Source organism: Pristiophorus japonicus, chromosome 21 (genome assembly GCF_044704955.1).
Source record: "Pristiophorus japonicus isolate sPriJap1 chromosome 21, sPriJap1.hap1, whole genome shotgun sequence".
Lineage (NCBI taxonomy): Eukaryota > Metazoa > Chordata > Chondrichthyes > Pristiophoridae > Pristiophorus > Pristiophorus japonicus.
In genome coordinates this window covers 4,501,987-4,515,558 of record NC_091997.1, presented here as the reverse complement: position 1 = coordinate 4,515,558, position 13,572 = coordinate 4,501,987, and the positions used below count along the sequence as shown (strand labels likewise).

The 13,572-nt window shown below is 45.0% G+C and overlaps 1 protein-coding gene and 1 pseudogene across 1 annotated transcript in view; one reads left to right on the top strand and one right to left on the bottom strand.

Annotated features, from left to right (window-relative positions):
• psmd3 (proteasome 26S subunit, non-ATPase 3) overlaps positions 1-11,575 on the bottom strand; it is a 30,789-nt gene extending 19,214 nt beyond the window's left edge. The window contains exons 1-3 of the mRNA XM_070864293.1: positions 11,105-11,575; positions 5,157-5,347; positions 3,961-4,098 (exon numbers count right to left, since the gene is read on the bottom strand). Coding sequence (XP_070720394.1) covers positions 3,961-4,098; positions 5,157-5,347; positions 11,105-11,291 — 516 coding nt within the window. The 5' untranslated portion in view covers positions 11,292-11,575. The remainder of the gene's footprint in view (positions 1-3,960; positions 4,099-5,156; positions 5,348-11,104) is intronic.
• Positions 11,576-11,696: 121 nt separating this feature from the next.
• LOC139234188 (5S ribosomal RNA) lies at positions 11,697-11,816 on the top strand (annotated as a pseudogene).
• Positions 11,817-13,572: the final 1,756 nt, after the last annotated feature.

Sequence of the window (13,572 nt, the reverse complement as noted above, 5' to 3'; positions counted from 1 at the left end):
GACATTCTGAGGGGGGAGGGTGAATAGCCAGAGGTCGTGGTCCATATTGGTACCAACGACATAGGTAGAAAGAGGGACGAGGTCCTGCAGGCAGATATTAGGAAGCTAGGGAAGAGATTAAAAAGCAGTACCGCAAAAGGTATTAATCTCTGGTGCCATGCGCAAGCGAGTGTAGAAATAGGAGGATAGAGTAGATGACTGCAATGTCTGGAGAGATGGTGCAGGAGGGAGGGCTTCAGATTCCTGGGGCACTGGGGCCGGTTCTGGGGGAGGTGGGATCTGTACAGGCCGGACGGGTCAACAGAGCCGGGACTAATATCCTCGCTGAGAGGTTTGCTAGTGCTGTTAGGGTGAGTTTAAACTAAGTTGGCAGGGGGATGGGCACCAAGATGTAGCATTAGAAAGGAGAAACAAAGGGTATAAAGGATTGAAGAAAGAAAGACTTGCATTTCTATAGCGCCTTTCACGACCTCTGGACGTCTTAAAGCGCTTTACAGCCAATGAAGTGTAGTCACTGTTATAACGCGAGAAATGCGGCAGCCAATTTGCGCACAGCAAGTTCCCACAAACAGCAATGTGATAATGACCAAATAATCTGTTTTTGTTGTGTTGATTGAGAGATAAATATTGGCTAGGATACAGGGGATAACTTCCCTGCTCTTCTTCGAAATCATAACATGGGATCATGGCGAGAAAGCAGGAAGGGGGTACTGAAGTTTCATGTTCAGCCATGAACTCATTGAATGGCGGTGCAGGCTAGAAGGGCCGAATGGCCTGCTCCTGCACCTATTTTCTATGTTTCTATCAGACGGGGCCTTGGTTTAACGTCTCATCCAAAAGGTGGCATCTCCGACAGTACAGCACACCCTCAGCACTGCACTGGAGTGTCAGCATAGATTTGTGCTCAAGTCCCTGGAGTGCAACAACCCACAACCTTCTGACTCAAGAGGCGCGTGTGCTACCCACTGAGCCACTGCTGACACACAGATCGGGAGAGATGGATGGTCTAAGATAGGTTTACAGGCTATGTATTTGAATGCACAAAGCATATTAAACAAGGTTGGTGAACTGCAAGCGCAAATAGCCACATGGATGCATGATTGTGACAAGAGCAGAGATCTGGCTCAAAAAAGGGCAGGATTGGGTATTAAATATTCATAGAATATAGGATGTTCAGGAAATATAGGAGGTGGTGTGGTAGTATTGGTTAAGGAGAATGTTACAGTGCTGGAGAGAGAGGATGTCCTGAAGGGTTCAAAGACAGAATCTATATGGCTAGAGTTAAGAAATACTAGAGATGCCATTACACTACTAGGTGTATTCTATAGGCCACCAATTAGTGGGGAAAATATAGAGGAGCAAATTTGCAGAGAAATTACAGAGAGGTGCAAGAACTATAGCGTAGTGATAATGGGGGACTTCAACTATCCTAATATAGACTGGGACAGTAATAGTGTAAAGGGCAGAGAGGGGGAAGAACTTCTGAAGTGTGTTCAGGAGAACTTTCTTGATCAGTACTTTTCCGGCCCAACGAGGAAGGAGGCATTGCTGGATCTGATTCTGGGGAATGAGGTAGGTCAAGTTGAGTAAGTGTCAGTAGATGAACATTTAAAGAACAGTGATCATAGTATCATAAGGTTTAGATTAGCTATGGAAAAGGACAGGGAGCAATCTAGAGTAAAAATACTTAATTGGAGGAAGGCAAATTTCAGTGGGATGAGAACAGATCTGGCCCGGGTAAATTGGAATCAAAGATTGGTAGGCAAAACTGGAGTGGAACAATGGGCTGCCTTTAAAGAGGAAATAGTTGGGGTACAGTCAAGGTACATTTCCACTAGGGGGAAAGATAGGGAAACTAAAGTCGGATCTCCCTGGATGACGAAAGAGAGAGAAAGATGAAGCAGAGAAAGAGCACGTGTGACAGATGTCAGGTCGAGAATACATCTGAGAATCAGGCTAAATATAGGAAGTTCAGAGAAGTGAAAAGAAAAAGAAGAGCGATAAAGAGAGGGTATGAGAATAGAATGGCAACTAAAGAGTAATCCAAAAGTCTTCTATAGGCATATAAATAGTAAACAGGCAGTAAGGGGTGGGGCCGATTAGGGACCAAAAAGGAGACCTTCATGGAGGCAGAGGGCATGGCTGAGGTACTAAATGAGTACTTTGCATCTGTCTTCACCAAGGAAGAAGATGTTGCCACAGACATAGTAAAGGAGGAGGTAGAGGAGATACTGGATAGGATAAGGATTGATAAAGACGAGGTGCTAGAAAGACTGGTTGTACTTAAAAGCGGATAAGTCACCAGGACCGGATGGGATGCAACTTGGGACGCTGAGGGAAGCAATGGTAGAAATTGTGGAGGTACTGGCCACAGTCTTCCAATTCTCCTTAGAAATGGGGATGGTGCCAGCGGACTGGAGAATGGCAATGTTACACGCTTGTTCAAAAAAGGGTGCAACGACAAACCCAGCAACTACAGGCTGCTCAGTTTAACCTCGGGAGTGGGGAAGCTTTTAGAAACAATAATCAGGGTCAGAATTAACAGTCAGTTGGACAAGTGTGGATTAATTAAGGAAAGCCAGCACGGATTTGTGAAAGGCAAATCGTGTTTGACCAATTTGATCGAGTTTTTTGATGAGGTAACAGAGAGGGTTGATGCGAGCAATGCGGTTGACGTGGTGTTTATGGATTTCCAAAAGACGTTCGACAAATTGCCACGTAATAGGCTTGCAAGCAAAGTTGAAGCCCAGGGAATAAAAGGGACAGTGGCAGCATGGATACGAAATTGTCCAAGTGGCAAGAAGCAGAGAGTAGTGGTGAACGATTGTTTTTCGGACTCGAGGAAGATATACTGTGGTGTTCCCCAGGGGTCGGTTCCAGGACCACTGCTTTTCTTGATATATACTAATGACTTTGACATGGGTGTACAGAACAAAATTGCAAAATTTCCTGATAATACAAAACTTGGAAGTATAGTGAACAGTGAGGAGGACTTCAAGACGATGCAAACAGGCTGGTGGAATGAACGTGTACACGTGGCAGATGAAATTTAATGCAAAAAAGCATGAAGTGATGCATTTTGGTAGAAAGAATGAGAGGAAATATAAACTAAAAGGTACAATCTTAAAGGGGGTGCATGAATAGAGAGACCAAGTGGTATATGTGCACAAATTGTTGACAGTGGCAGGGCCAGTTGAGAAAGCAGGTAACAAAAGCTTATCGGATCCTGGGCTTCATGAATAGAGGTAGAGTTCAAAAGTGTGGAAATTATGACGAACCTGTATAAAACACTGGTTTAGCCTCAACTGGAGTATTGTGTCCAATTCTGGGCCCCGCACTTTAGGAAGGATGTGAAGGCCTTCGAGAGGGTACAGAAAAGATTTACGAGAATGGTTCCAGGGATGAGGGACTTCAGTTACGTGGATAGACTGGAGAAGCTGGGGTTGTTCTCGTTAGAGCAGAGAAGATTGAGAGGAGATTTGATCGAGGCGTTCAAAATCATGAGGGGTCTGGACAGAGTAAATAGAGAAACTGTTCCAGTTGACAAAAGGGTCGAGAACCAGAGGACACAGATTTAAGGTGATTGGCAAAGGCGACATAAAAAAACACTTTTACGCAGCGAGTGGTTAGGATTTAGAATGCACTGCCTGAGAGGGTGGTGTTGGCAAATTCAATCACGGCTTTCAAAAGGGAGTTGGCTAACTACCTGAAAGAATTTTTTTTTGCAGGTCTATGGGGAAAGGGCGGGGGAGTGGGACTGGCTGAGGTGCTCTTGCAGAGAGCCGGCACGGGCTCGACGGGCCGAATGGCCTCCTTCTGTGGCTGTAACCATTCCAGGATTCTATAAACTAATTTTTAAGCAATTTGCAACTAAGTGGGACTCGCACTACTGCTCACCTACGGTTTTCTAGCATAAAATTTTCTACTGGATGACTATTCCTGCCGTTGAAACTCACTCACCTCAGTGTATCGTTTGTTGTTTGTCAAGTAAATGACGAGTAAAAGCTGTAGGTAGGCCTCTGCCTCAGGCAGAAGGGGTACCGTGGCTGCCTTCCCTGTTCGAGGACGAAACTGCACATCTCCCTCTGTATCCATGGGCTAAAAAAGAATAGTTAAATATAAAATTATATCTTTTGTCACGTAGTGCATTATGCAGTCTTCAGCGCAGTTATTTTTATTTGACCAGTTGCAATATACAGGCTATACAAGCCTCCCAAATCTCTGTGTGGTCCTGCTTTTCTGAACCGTACACCACGCAGGTAAAACTAACAATGCATAGTTCAACACTCTAATGTGTCAGAATGCTAACATCAACCTTCCAGAGGAAGGCGAGGCAACTAGTTCATCCGGACTGGTTCACAAGGGTGAGGTCGTCTAAGTTTTGGGAACATTGCTAATTACAAGCATGTAGATTTTATTCAATAGATTGGCTATCTATCGCATGTTAACTTGTTAGCTATCTAACAAGTTAAATCCTAAATGAATCTTATTCATTTATATCAATCTCAGACACCGATCTGAACTGTAAATTCAGCAGTTAGTGCTGAATTACTGCAACATAACTGCCTTTGTAACCCTTTATTTATTTTGGCAACTAATCCTAACTACTATTTATTTTGATAATTTCAATGTTTACATTTATGACTCTAAAGTTAATAAGCAATTGTTAATTCATTCAATTGTTAAGGGCTTTGTTGTCTGGCTTTGATAACTGACAATTAAGATTTAATTCCCAGTAGCTTGTGCAGATCCAAACAGGAGGTTGCTGGTGTAAGTGTTATTAGAATTTGAACCGGTTGATGCTAGACAGTTTGGCGAATGAAGGCATCATTAACTCCTAGGTATAGATGGCAAATCCCAGATGATTCCTTGACAAAGAGTCAAGGCGAATGGGTTAAGGATTCCCTTGTTGGACACTTAGAGAATCAAGGATATAGGGATAGGACGGAAAAGTGGAGTTGAGGTAGAAGATCAGCCATGATCTTATTGAATTGTGGAGCAGGCTTGAGAGGTCGTATGGCCTACTCCTATTTCTTATGTTCTTATGATTCGTCTGGTGCCCTTGATGAATTTCTCATTCAGCTTAATAATCACCTTTGATTCACATATTAACACCCAGCAAAGCATCCATGTAATATTTAGTGCTCGACACTAACCTCCTCGAGAAAAGCCAGCAGGAGATCCCGCGTCGAAGTGTTTGACACAAAGAAGCCATTGATGGCTTTGTAAAGGACGGTGGGGTTCAATCTGCGGCAGGTTGAAGGAAGTGCTCGCAGAGCCCGCAGAACAAACCGTGGCTCTTTACTGGATACAGCTTTCTCAATCTGCTTCACATGTTCTTTGATATCTGAAAAAAAATAAGGAATGTTGCATCAGTCTCTCTGTTGATTCCTACCACCTAGCTCCAGTGCACGAAGTGACATCATTGAGATTTTCCCACCCAATCCCGGGTGCACTTTACAAGGTTTCAATCTCCGTACATTTCAATGAGAGACAGAGTCTTACAACTTCCTGCAACAGTTTCCCCATCGCACTTTGTTGACAACATCCCTATTGTTGTAAAACAGTGCAACATCAACCATGAACAACTCCATTGGAGATCTAACACATTACAAAGATTGCCTACTGTGGTTTGCAAGACACTTGGAGCACTGCAGAAAACCAATGTTCTTCCCTCTTCCGTTCCTGCATTTGTCGGCTCCATGCTAGGATATACTTCAGGAGAAACTTGATCACGTGGACAGATTAGATGATCATTTATGGATCAAAATTCACATTTTTCTAGTGTCCAGAGGACTTAGAGGCAACAGTGGTCACTGTTCTCATTTAAGAATGAGAGGTGATCTTATTGAAACACAAGATACTGAGGGGGTTCAGCAAGGTCGACGCAGAGAGGATGTTTCCCCTCGTGGGGGAATCTAGAACTAGGGGGTATAGTTTCAGAATAAGGGGTCGCTCATTTAGAACTGAGATGAGGAGGAATTTCTTCTCTCAGAGGGTTGCGAATCTGTGGAATTCTCTGCCCCAGAGAGCTGTGGAGGCTGGGTCATTGAATATATAAGGTGGAGATAGATAGATTTTTGAGTGATAAAGGAATGAAGGGTTATAGGGAGAGGGCAGGGAAGTGGAGCTGAGCCCAAGATCAGATCAGCCATGATCTTATTGAATGGCGGGGCAGGCTTGAGGGGCCAAATGGCCTACTCCTGCTCCTATTTCTTATGTTTTCTGGAACGCACAATAATCTCTTCCCTCCGTACGCTCCAAAAACCAGCCAATTCCAACCGATTACATTCCAATAAGGGAATCACTGATAGGATACATTTCGAGGGAAAGTTCTTGCACTGCTTATTACAAGCCCAACCCAAGACTGAAAAAGGATACTTGATCATCCTGGAGGTACATCAATAGCTGGCCATCCGACATGCTGTTGAGTGCTATGTATAACAGAGGCACAGCACTATGAAGGCATTCCTCAGAAGGTTGGCAGTAAATACTTTGTGGAATCAAGTAACAAGGATGGGGAGTAATCACCAATACACAAATATTTGAATTCTGAAACATCTGTAATGATTGGAAATAAGAATTTAAAATTTAACTCGTTTTCTAGAAATCACAGGAAGTTAAAAGAAACTTCTTGTGATTTCACTGCCAGTAAAACAAACCGAATTAAAAGTTCTCATCCTCAAGAAAAAAATCCCTTTGTGCCTCGCCCCCACCCACCAAACTCTAGAACCTCTTCCAGTCCTACAACTGGTCCTACACTCCCCTTCCTCTGGCCTCTTGTGCAGCCACCCGCCCACCCCCAAGCCTTTGCCCCCAAGTGTCTGCGCATTCAGCTGCCCGAGCTCGAACTCTGGAATTCCCTCGCAATGCCCCTCAGCTTCTCCATCTCCAAGAACCATTTAAAATCGATCTGTATGACCAGGTTTTTGGTCAACCCTCCTAATATCTCCATCTTGGTGTCCATTTTCTTGACAATGCCTCTGAAGCACCTTGCGGCATTTTTCTACACTATAGGCGCTATATAAATGCAAGCCGTTACTGATGGGAACCAGATTATTTCCACGGCTCTTTTGCCACACACCTTGCACAAAATGAGGTGAGGAATATCTCCTGTACTTTGCTGCTGCTGAAAAAGTCATCATTGGTGATACTATTAATGGAGTAATAAAGTATTGATAGAAATTAGACAGATATAGTGTAATGTAACCCAGAGGCCGTGAATTAAAATTCCACCATGTCGAGCTTAAAATTGAAGTCAGCAAATCTCGTCATTTATTGATTACTGTAACCTGCAAAGATGGCGAGGCACTTACTGCATTCACACGAGGCTGTGGCCAAGGAAAGTTGTTGGATTATTGGAAAACCCCAACTGGCTCACCAAGAGAACCTGGTCTGGCCTACAAGCAACACCAGTCCCAAAGTAATTGATTCTAAATGGCCTCCGAATTTAGGAATTGCTAGACGAAAAAAGACCAGTCCATCTCGTTCGCCTTCTAGTCGCATATACAACGGTAATGGAGTTATTGATGAAGCACAGCAAGCAATCCCTATCAATTAGTCTACAACAGACCGAGGCATGACATAAAAAAAACACCAGTGGTGGAGAGCTTTGGGAAGTACAGGTTCAAAGTCACCTGTTCCTCCCCAAACACGCTACACTTACCACGTCATGTCTCAAATTGCTCATATACTGTATCCCAAAATGTTATTTCAAAAAGAAATCCATCTAATTTGACCTACTGAATGTGTAGAACTGAAGTGCCCTACCCACTGACACTTGTCAATTCCAGTGGTCTTGCCAGTGTGGCCCATATCTTGAGTAATTTTTTTAATTGCTATTCTTCTACCATCCAAAAATCACTGGATAATGGTACCAGTCACAAAAAGCTGCAGATTTCACGGCACATTTATCACTTCCATCATTTGCAACATTCACTACTTGGTCACTGAACAATTATACAGCCAACATAATGGAAGGCTGCAAGAAGCAAAGCAAAAACAAATAGTAGCTGGCAGGCATACCAAGCAGTGATAGCGTCGCAGGTCAATGCTTCTGCAATTTTAGCCCATGGCTGGGTCGTTATCCTAAGATCCCTTATCTAAAGTTCTCAGGGGAACACCATCAGTACAAAGATTGCCATGATTCAAGGCGGTGGCTCATCACCTTCTCGGGGCAACTAGCGAAAGGCAATAAATCTGGCCTTGCCAGCATCACCCACAGAACAAATAAAACATCCTCTCCCCCACCATGTATTTCTATTCCAGCATTTGATTCCGCTACCAATAATCTGCCAAATTAGAAAAACCTACAACAGATAAAACATTTTTTTTTAAGTATAAGGAATCGTTAAATTTACATCCCTCTTTCCTAAATGCCCACCCATTTCCTCCTGATCAATGTCTTCTTCCTGGGCAGTCCCCCGGATTCGAGGATGACTTACTTCCACACTAAACTGAGTACTAAGGTGACTAATGAGTCCTATGCAGGATCTACAGTCTCTGTCACAGGCAAGGCAGGTGGTGGTTGAAGGGACGGGTGGGTGGGGTGCTTGGTTTGTCATATGCTCATTCCACTGTATAACAATGTATATTGATGGGGTGGGGGGGGGGGGAAAGAGAGAAGTGGGGGGGGGGGGGGGAGAGAAAAGTGGGCACTTGCACATTCTTATATTTAGATTTTAAACCGCCATTAAATCATTACAAGTGCTAATCCTTCAGGGTGAACATGCCCTTACAGCCATACATGGCACATCAGCAGTGAACTTCTAACAGCCACTGTAACTATAATTTTTGGACTGAAAATTTGAGTCAAATCCATCCAATTTAACATATATACATTAGAAAATAACAGGCAAGCTGCAACAATTTCAAGGCTGTAACCTAACCTCAGGATTCAGTTGAAATGGCAGCAAAGCAATGATAGCCAGGTCGCTCCATGTTAGTAATATATGATGCCAACCACATTGAAGGATTGGGGCAGGTTTCTCAAATGATAATAGTCAACAGATTGCCCGGAAATAAATCAGCACCCATTAAAAAATGTTTTAACGTGTTGTCTTTCAGATGAAACGTTAAACCTCTCAGGTGGATATAAACGGTCCCTTGGCACTATACAGGGGAGTTCTCCCAGTGCCTTGGCCAACATCTGTCCCTCTATCAACATAACTAAAAAAATGATCCAGTCATTTACCCCAGTGTTGTTTGTGAGCACTTGCTGAGTGGTAATTGGCTGCTGTGTTTCACTACATTACAACACTGACAACACTTCAAAAGTACTTCATTGGCTGTAAAGCGCTTTGGGATGTCCTGTGGTCATGAAAGGCGCTATAGAAATGCATGTTTGTTCTTTCTTGTTGTGATCAGGTCCTTATTTCAGTCCTTAACTGCTTTAATTTACACTACAATGGAATCTATTCACATTATATTTTACATATTCAGGGTTCCAGTGATACCACCAACAAGAGATAGCAAAATACCACGCAATTGATATGTGATTTTGATGTAATTATTAGATGTTTACCGATGGATAATATGCAGAGGATAAATTGTCACAATCAATGCAATTTTACAATATTTTTAAGCAGACTGCACCACCCAGCAGTGTTCTCTCTCCATAAATCAATTACGTACAAGATACACAATACAATACTGTGCTACTTATGTATCTTTTAACCCTCCAGTGTGTTCAATTCCAGTTTCCTGTCCTTAACACCACTATTTATAGAAGATTATTTTATGTTTCATACTGGACATTTTACCCTTCAGGGTGATCTGAACCATTGCTCTACTGACACTCGCACTACTTTCATCCAGAGCATCTCAGATTATATTTATATTAGTTTACATGTTGGTTACAGTGTGATTTATTTATATTACGTAATAGTTACAATTTTACTCTATGCGAGATCAGGCCCAGCTCTCTGACTCTACCTCCGCTATTTATACTGTATATTTTACATTAATGCATGTTTATATATGTTACTTCATAATTTTGATTATATATCTTAATCTTTACCCACCAGATCTATCCATTTCTTTGTCTCTGGCTCCATTATTTATATTGGATATTAGATTAGCTTATATTATTTTACAACACTGATTATATTTTACCGTCCATGATCAGATCCATCCAGCTTTCTTCCCCTAACCCCACTTATTGGACAATTTAGTATAGCAGTGTATAACTGAGATTATGTTTTATAATAATGATTAATATTTTATTTCCAGGGTGATCAGGCCGAGTTCTCTTCCCCCTAACCCCACTGTTTATCTTGGATACTGTGCTTTATTTGAGTGGGTTTAAATTACACTGATTATATTTTACCCTCCAGGGTGATTGAATCCATTCAGCTTTCTGTCCCTGGCCCTCTTATTGGACATTTAAGTAGAGTACACCAGTGTATATATAATTCAGGTTATGTTTTATATGATCTATTTATACTTTACACCCCAAGGTGATTGAATCCATTCAGCTTTCTGCCCCTAACCCCTCTCACTGAACATTTTAGTCCAGCAGTGTATATATAATTCAGGTTATATTTTATATTTTATTCCCAGGGTGACCTGCCCCCAGCCCCGCTGTGTGCCGGAGATAGGATGGGATAGGGATAGGAATAGGGAATAGGAATAGGGAATAGGATAGGGAATAGGATAGGGAATAGGATAGGGAATAGGATAGGGAATAGGATAGGGATAGGAATAGGATAGGGATAGGATAAGGGATAGGATAAGGGATAGGATAAGGGATAGGATAAGGGATAGGATAAGGGATAGGATAAGGGATAGGATAGGATAAGGGATAGGATAGGATAAGGGATAGGATAAGGGATAGGAATAGGATAGGATTAGGATAGGGATAGGAATAGGATAGGGATAGGAATAGGATAGGGATAGGAATAGGATAGGGATAGGATAAGGGATAGGATAAGGGATAGGATTGGGATAGGAATAGGATTGGAATAGGGATAGGGATAGGATAGGGATAGGGATAGGATTGGGATAGGAATAGGATAGGGATAGGGATAGGATTGGGATAGGAATAGGATAGGGATAGGGATAGGGATAGGGGCGGTGTGGCAGAGCACGGCCGGTGGTGTTTTACCCTCCAGGGTGATCAGGTCCAGCTCCTTCTGGCTCTTCTCGCCGCTCTCCGCCGGCTCGCTCTCGGGCTCCGCCGACACGTCTTTCATCTCCACGTCGGGAGCCGGGGGCCCGCCCGCGGCTTTCGGCTTGTCCGACGCCGGCTCCTTGGCCTCCTTGGCCTTGTGCTTGCCCGCCGTGTCCTTCATGCCGCAGTGAGAGGGGTGAGGGGTGAGGTGTGAGGGGGAGGGGGAGGGCGGCGGGGCCCGGAGCGTGTTAGCGGGGAGCTGTGCGGCGGAGCTTTCCCTCTCTCCCTCTCTCCGGCTGTCCCGCGGCTGCGGCTGGGGCTGGGGCTCTCTCTCTCTCCGCTCTCCCGGGGCTCTCTCTCTCTCTCTCTCTCCGCTCTCCGCCTCTCTCTCCGGCCCACGATGACGGGGCACAAACCGGGAGCAGGCCGCGCACGCGCCGCACTGCCTGCCGGGAAGCGCTCAGACCCTCCCAATCCATCGGGCCGCATCGTCCCACCGGCAGCCCCGCGCAATCGAGAACCGAGCGAGCCGCAGAGACGAGGTGGGCCGAGAGGTTAAGCCGATGGACTGCTAATCCATTGTGCGGGCTACGGCCACACTAGTCTGAAAACACCCGATCTCGTCTGACCTCGGAAGCTAAGCAGAGTCAGGCCTGGTTAGTACTTGGATGGGAGACTGCCCTGGGAATACCAGGTGCAGTAGACCCCTTTTAGGAGGTGGGTGGGGGGACCTGACCCATCCACCTCCACGGCACGAACCTGGTATTGCAGTACTTCCAGGAACGGTGCAGTGGCTCTAGGCCTTTTGGCTAAGAGCATTGGCGCAGAGTGATCCTTGGCATGTGCAAGGTGACCTCTGGCGTTTGTGATTTGACAAAGAATTGGAACGATTGGCTACGAATTTCAAACAAAACACAGAGCGAGCCGGCGCCATCCCTCGTGCTGCGAGGCGGGAGGCGGGCGGAGCTCAGGCGAACACTTCTCATGTCGAAGGCTTTTGGAACCGCTCAGTGGTACACGTGTGGTCAGAAGTATCCCAGCCCAGAAGAGCTGGGTTGGACATGTGTGAGAAACAGAGAAAGATTACAGCCCATCAGGTGCTTTTTGGAGGGCAGTCACTGTTGTAATAGAGAGAGAGAGAGAGAGACACAGAAATTTACGGAGCAGGAGGAGGCCATTCCGGCCCATCGCGTCCGCGCCGGCCGGCCGGCCAAACAGCCGCACGGCCCCTCGGTCAGCAGCCCTGAAGGTTACATATAAAACCCATCAACAATGTACAATGGCGGACAGGTAACGAGCACCCGGCCCGACCAGTCCGCCCCACACAATGTATCGCAAAACTTTACACCCCAACCCGGAGCCACGCGATCCCCTGGCCGAATGCAATGTCGGCCTTCATTGCGAGAGGGATGGAGTACAAAAGCAGGGAGGTCCTGCTGCAACTGTACAGGGTATTGGTGAGGCCGCACCTGGAGTACTGCGTGCAGTTTTGGTCACCTTACTTAAGGAAGGATATACTAGCTTTGGAAGGGGTACAGAGACGATTCACTCGGCTGATTCCGGAGATGAGGGGTTACCTTATGATGATAGATTGAGTAGACTGGGTCTTTACTCGTTGGAGTTCAGAAGGATGAGGGGTGATCTTATAGAAACATTTAAAATCATGAAAGGGATAGACAAGATAGAGGCAGAGAGATTGTTTCCACTGGTCGGGGAGACTAGAACTAGGGGGCACAGCCTCAAAATACGGGGGAGCCAATTTAAAACCGAGTTGAGAAGGAATTTCTTCTCCCAGAGGGTTGTGAATCTGTGGAATTCTCTGCCCAAGGAAGCAGTTGAGGCTAGCTCATTGAATATATTCAAATCACAGATAGATAGATTTTTAACCAATAAGGGAATTAAGGGTTACGGGGAGCGGGCGGGTAAGTGGAGCTGAGTCCACGGCTATATCAGCCATGATCTTGTTCAGTAGCGGAGCAGGCTCGAGGGGCTAGATGGCCTACTCCTGTTCCTAATTCTTATGTTCTTATGAAAGGCAAAGAAACAGATAAAATCCCAGGCCAATTGGGGGAAAAAAAATCTGGAAAAATTTCTCTCCAACCCGTCCAGGAGATCATCCTGGCTGTATTCGATTCCCTGCAGTACTTACCATTATATCTGCGCCGACCAACAAAAGGTCGTCTAGTCTAATCCCCTTACCAGCTCTAGGTCCGTAACCCTGCAGGTTACAGCACTTCCAAGTGCCCACCCAAGCACCTTTTAAATGTGGTGAGGGTTTCTGCATCCACCACACTTCCAGACAGTGAGTTCCAGACCCCTCTGCGTGAAGAAGCTTCCCCTCAAATCCCCTCTGAATCTTCCACCAACCACCTTAAAACTATGCCCCCCCCCCAAGGGAAATAGACCCTTGCTATCCACTATATCCAGGCCCCTCAAATTTGTATACACCTCAATGAGGTCTC